The sequence below is a fragment of the Saccostrea cucullata genome, unplaced genomic scaffold (assembly GCF_032062105.1).
Source record: "Saccostrea cucullata isolate Sc308-1 unplaced genomic scaffold, CSIRO_AGI_Scuc_v1 ctg22101, whole genome shotgun sequence".
Classification (NCBI taxonomy): domain Eukaryota; kingdom Metazoa; phylum Mollusca; class Bivalvia; order Ostreida; family Ostreidae; genus Saccostrea; species Saccostrea cuccullata.
The window spans coordinates 1-6128 of record NW_026934776.1 but is presented as its reverse complement, the minus strand read 5'-3'; the positions used below and the strand labels follow the sequence as shown (position 1 = coordinate 6128).

Sequence of the window (6128 nt, the reverse complement as noted above, 5' to 3'; positions counted from 1 at the left end):
TTAAATTTATTTTTTTATTCTTCAAGCTACACATGCCTGTTTCCAGTTTTATTATCACATGAGAGGGGATGATATGGGTGACTTGAATATAACTGCACAGGACACCTATGGATCCGAAATTACTAAATGGACAAAGTCAGGACATTTTGGTTCCAGATGGGACAAGGGCTTTTTTTCTCTACCACCTACCTCTTCATTGGTATGCTTACACTACGTTTTAGATTAAAATGATTTTAAAAAAAATACCAATTTAAAATCTTTGTGTTCTGGATCAGCGATTTTATTTATTTAAAATGGAGTCATTATTATGTTTTTTGAAAATTGTCCAACAAATTTCGATTCATTAGCTGTCTTGTATATGTTTCATACATATTAATACAGACCCATGAAAATATGTGCTTTTTGAGGACAGAGATGGTATGAAGAGAGCGTCAAGGATATGTCTTTCTTCTTTATAGATTATGATAACTGGAATCAGAGGCGATGGATATCAGTCAGATATTGCACTTGATGACTTCAAAATCTTTCAAGGGCATTGTGGTAAGTGACAAAAAATTATATTCTCTGAAAAATGAAATAAATTTGATTTAGAAATGTATTCATATAATCATTGCTCTTTTAGACTGTGATCAATGGAAATATGGATTAACTTGTGAAAAATCATGTGATTGCATAAGAGGAACTTCTGAAGGGTGTAATAGTCAGACTGGAAGTTGTATTTGCCAGTCAAGATGGAGCGGCAAAACATGTAATTGCCGGAAATCAGAAGACAACTGTCACCCTGCATACTCTTATTGCCATGGAGACATATGTTTATGTAAAGATGGCGTATATGACACCGGTGTTACGTGCTCCGGTATGATTCAAAAAACCGGGTTTTTTTTTTACATATTTGTCGAAATGTTCATTAATAAATATTAAAATTTTAAACTTAGTAGCTGTGGATTTCCACTACATTGCCAATATAACCATTCAGGTCAAGCAACCTTCGAAAAACAAACTTACTCTAATAAAGATATTATGCATTGTTGCAGGCATCAATGACATAACATATTTCTGTGCATTTGATATGCCAGACAGTCTTAAACAGTGCAAGATTGTATTGCCTCCAATGCAGTGGGAGATCGAAGAGGTGAGATTCCATCAAATCTAACATAAATCAGAATCAGAAATAGTTGACATTTTAAAGTCATTTTTTCCATTAAAGAAATGAATAAACAATATATCCAGGGTAAAAGCAAATGTTGACACTCTCATATTTATGAGTAATTAAGATCGCAGAGAACTTCATTGCAGGACAGCACTCACTCGATTAATGATAACTATCATCTGTCAAACAACCGCTACTTGCAAACAAGACTGTCTCCGGAAAGCACAATGTTTTCATTCTCCCTCAAGAATATATCGTTGAGTAAGTGTTGCCTTAATGGAGCATATAAGTAATCAATTTAAACCTTTTATTTAAAAGTTAAAAATGAAAGAATGTAAGAGACTCTCTTTTAATACTTTGTAGAAACTGATAGTTGTCTTCAAGTCAAATATTTCACACGCGATCCAACAAAACAAAGTCTACGAATTCAGGTGATAAGAAATGGGCATTTGATGAGTAATAGGCTGCTTCAAGGAAGAGATTGGTCAACTGCCCGTGTCTCCATAAAAGCATCTTCAAAGATCAAGGTGCGTTTGCATAAGCTTGAGGTTAAAATAGTTTTTGATGTTTTGATGTTTATAAATAGCTATCTTTATATTTATTACTAATAAAAAAGTCCAACAAAAGAAATGTTTATTACATCGATCTAACAATTTCACTGTTGACTGACCTGCCGGTCCAACATAAGAATTGTTAGACCGCACCGTCTCTGCTACGTCACAAGTAAGTAATTATTGTTCAATATCGGTGACACAGAACTAGCCGAAGATAAGAGTTGCAAGAGTTTATGCTACCAGCAAAGTAAGGAAGAATGTTTTGTGATAAATAATTTTTGTGATATAATGAAAATATAATTAATTTTGTTCTTTCTCAGCTATTTTTTATATTTACTGATTAAGCCATATATTCCATATAAAGTAATTGATAATATAGTGTGTATTGATTATATCTTAAGTGAACACTGAAGGGTATAACAAAACAGTCAAAGACTGCGATTCGGTCAACATATGATTTGTTGGACCTGAGGGTTAAAATGTTGCCCTTGACCTGGCCTCGGGCAATATTTTCATCTTCAGGTCCAACAAATCATATGTTGCCCTCATACCCAGTCAATAACTGTATAATATTACTTGATTAAAAGTATGTTGACATTTTTTTGCAGATTCATTTTATTGTGAACGTCAACAATAGTTGGCCTGTGCTTATGGACGACATAATCATAACGGCCAAGAGATATGGTAAACTTGTTATCATTATTAGCGTATTTGGATATCATAAAGTAGATTTTTTATGAAATAATAAATTTAATCTTATTTTGATTTATATATCAATTAATTGGCAAAATAAATATAATGAACTTGAGTACTCTATGAAGTTCTAACGTATGAAAACTTGATAATGACGTAAGCTTAGAATACTTCTTTAAATTTGATTCTGATGCCCTTATTTATCTTCTTTTTTTTTTTTTTATAATTTTGCAATCGTTATTGGACAGCTATTGACCAAGCACTTTCTTCAAATTCACCTTTCTTCATGTTTTTGGAAACATTTAAAGTTGAATCGTAATGTACATGTCCATTGTCTGTTATCCTACAGTTCTTCTCCATTTTTTCTTTTTTTTTTTTTTCATTGAGAATTTCTTGATTTTTCCTTTATTATTAAGCCTTACGTTAAAAACAAATAAAGTTTTATTATCATTTCAACTATCTTTTCAAGGAATTTGTACCTCTATAAAATCCAATCTTGGACCTTTATTTAAGAACATTTTAGAGTTGTATAAGTAGAAAAATTTATTTCCTACATGTCAGATTTGGTAATGTGTTTAATATTTAGGATTAATATGATAAAATACACTTCAGTATCTACTTAAAAACCCCAATACATATTTTACTTTCTGTAAATATTACTTGAAATTATGAGCATATTATAATCTAATGTGAAACTAATTTTCGATGTGCACTTTGTTTAAATTGTTTTGAAATGAATTTTATTCTGTGCAGGTGCTTGTTCACAGTGGTACTATGGCTCAGATTGTGAAAAGATGTCGAAATGTAACCGTACAAATACTCTTTCATTTGACCATCAAGATCATTGCAATTGTAAGGCAAACTGGTGGGGTGAAAAATGTGACTGCACTAAATCAGAGAACGATGCTTGTCGCAGACAGGGGGAGATCTGCATGGGTGGTACTTGTTCATGTGAGGTTGGATATACAAGAGCTGGATTGGGCTGCAGAGGTATTTTTTGTTATTTTATTGTTTGTTGCGTAACGTTTCTCTGCAGAATTTTTCACCCATATGGAGATATCGTCACTTGCCAATAGAGCTGTAAAAGTTGACTTTTGATCGGCACTCAATGCCATTGAGCTGTGATGAACCCTTTTCATGTCAATAATTATGCCTAGGTCACATTTAAGACGATGGTCGGGCGACTAAATTTTTCTGGTCTTGTCGGCTGAAAGAACATGATCGACCGACAAAGTATCGGGCGACAAGGAGCAGTCACATTATTTTCTAGGAACACCGATGACTTATGGAATAATTTTTTATGTTATTTTCGTTCAAAAAATATATATCAATCCATGCATCAAAATTTTGTTTGTGTTATGTATATATCCTCAATAGGTTGAATATTCAGAAGTCGGCCAATTGTCGCCCGATCATCGAGCTCTGAGCTACAGTTTGATTTTAAACGTCGGCCGAACTAATGAACACCTTTATTGTTGAACGACGGACGACCGTATTTATTAACTGCCTCCCGATTGTCGGACGATGATCGAAGGTTGGTCGACGGATAACTTCAATTGAAGAATCGGCCACCGACGCAGAAAAACTTATAACTTGGACCGATGGACACAAAATTGGTCGGCCGACAATGAAAGAGGTCAAAATCGGGCAAGACAGCGGCCGATGAACTGCCGACTGTCACCCGAAGAATCCCATTTTTGCTTCAAAACCCGTCGGCCGTTAGTCGTTTTTGGAAATGTGACTGGGGTTTTACTGCGACACGGAAAATCGGTTTATACGTTCTCATCCGAATGGTTGGTTACCACCTACCATTGTGGGATTCGAAGTGGCGATCCAAGGATCAACTCCTTACATCGCAAATCTAGAGCAAACGCTCGAACCACTGCAGTTCATATCAGTGTTTTGAGTTAATGTTGCTGCCTTTCTCAGGTATCATAAAGTGCTATGCGTTTTGAATTACTAAAAAATTATTAATTTTATAAAACATGTTAAGTTGAGCTGTTGTGTATTTTACAGAGCTTAAAGCTTTCTTTTTTTTTAATTTACAGATATTGATGAATGCAAATTCCAATGCAAAAGTTCTCTGCAAACATGCAAAAATACGAATGGATCGTATTCATGTGTTTGTAATAAGGGTACTGTTGGGGATGGTGCCATTTGCTCAGGTATTTGCTCATTGTTTTAAGTAGAAATTCTTTGCTCCCTTATTTGGGTCTTTTTTTCCTTCAATCGCCCTTGCCATGTGCACTTCGTTTCAAAGTAGTGAATTTTTTAAAACCTTTTTGTTTAAATTAGAAAGAGGTCTAATTTCATTAAGAACTAGATGAATTTGTTTGTGCTTCTATGTACACGGTTAATAAAAATAAAACAAATTAAAATTGGATAATTATAACGAAAAGTATTCGCACGTTAAAATCAAATGAAACTTCATAAATTTGGAGAGTGGTGAACTCGGATATCTAAAAACACAGAAGGGCACAGGTACCGTGGAGATATATTCATCTCAAATCAACTAGGATCATGATCAGACAAATGGACAAATCCACATTATCAACTTTATAATTTGGAGTACAAATTAGATATTTTAATTGAGAAAGCATCGTCGAAATATATTTACAGAAGTTTTGAATAAATTCTGCTTAATGTTTATAAAGGATAACTCTGGTATTAGTGGAACGCATTTTCACGAATTGAAATTTGTACATTGTACATAGTTTTAAACACTATTTTCAAAAACAACATAGAAATTATTAATAAGAAACTTGATATTCTTTTTTTCGTTCAAAACGTTTTGATCTAATTCAGAATTGCAAAATTATTTTGCAAGAGATCATTGACATATTCGGAGATAGGTAAGGCAATGATAATAACTAATGTCGATATTTTCAGGAGAACAAAACAGAAACAAGCTGCCAAGTAAATTATTTCTTGTGAATTTTTCAAAGAAAACAAAGAATAAAAATTGGTAAAAATACTTACATTGTATGTTTTAGAATCGCCGCTGGCCATTACAAATGGGTCTACCCCAATGGACGGAATTGTACTGATGTGGCGAGACAATGTCTGGGGTGCATTGTGTCAGTCCTTTGATCTGTTTACAGCTATGCTAGCTTGCAATACGCTTTTCAATGGCGATATGTAAGTTGCATAGGAGAACTACGTATCGATTTCTTTAATTTGAAATACCTGTATTTACCTTGCTAATTACGCATCACTTCTTATAAATGGAATGCATGTTTTTTTTTTTTGAATTCGAACAATTGTATTTTATCTTATGAAGAAATTTCTTCTTAACTAATATGTTTAATTCATATCTTACCATAGACACGGTGTTCATCTTGCTCAGGAAGGAGGCTACAAATCGCCAAATGGGGTCACATACAAGTCTTTTATATGTGATCAAAAGAGTAAAGGATTTGACCTTACAAAATGTAATGTGTCTATTGAACCCTGTGACACTGAAAAGGAGGCGATGCACTTATCCTGTGGCGGTGAGTATTTTGAATAAAATATACAAGCACATAAATGTGTGTCTTTGAATGAACATATTTTTTTTAAAACTTATTTTGCATGAAAGCCCGTTTGACAATTATGAAAATGGTCTATGCTACCTACATTAAAATACAGTTGTACTTTTCGGTTAACATTGGTTTACCAGTAATTAAGTTATTCTCGTCTTAACCTATTAGTGGATTTTAGAACATGTTAATCACATTAACATCTTTTTTAAT

At 33.5% G+C, this 6128-nt stretch overlaps 1 protein-coding gene across 1 annotated transcript; it reads left to right on the top strand.

Moving 5' to 3' along the window:
- Window positions 1-30: 30 nt before the first annotated feature.
- On the top strand, window positions 31-5942 carry LOC134241365 (uncharacterized). Its single transcript, XM_062723432.1, has 11 exons — window positions 31-199; window positions 459-540; window positions 623-856; window positions 1035-1132; window positions 1297-1411; window positions 1514-1677; window positions 2313-2388; window positions 3151-3387; window positions 4446-4562; window positions 5391-5535; window positions 5722-5942. Exons 1-11 carry the CDS (start codon window positions 59-61, stop codon window positions 5903-5905), a joined length of 1593 nt encoding a protein of 530 aa, XP_062579416.1. The 5' UTR covers window positions 31-58; the 3' UTR covers window positions 5906-5942.
- The last annotated feature ends 186 nt before the right edge of the window (window positions 5943-6128 follow it).

What these genes read in the sequence shown, in the direction of transcription:
- LOC134241365 (XM_062723432.1), top strand. Translation starts at nt 59, where the DNA reads ATGAGAGGGGATGATATGGGTGACTTGAATATAACTGCACAGGACACC. An exon ending in TACCACCTACCTCTTCATTG is followed by an intron (nt 200 to 458) that starts GTATGCTTACAC and finishes TCTTCTTTATAG; the next exon opens with ATTATGATAACTGGAATCAG. An exon ending in CATAACGGCCAAGAGATATG is followed by an intron (nt 2,389 to 3,150) that starts GTAAACTTGTTA and finishes TATTCTGTGCAG; the next exon opens with GTGCTTGTTCACAGTGGTAC.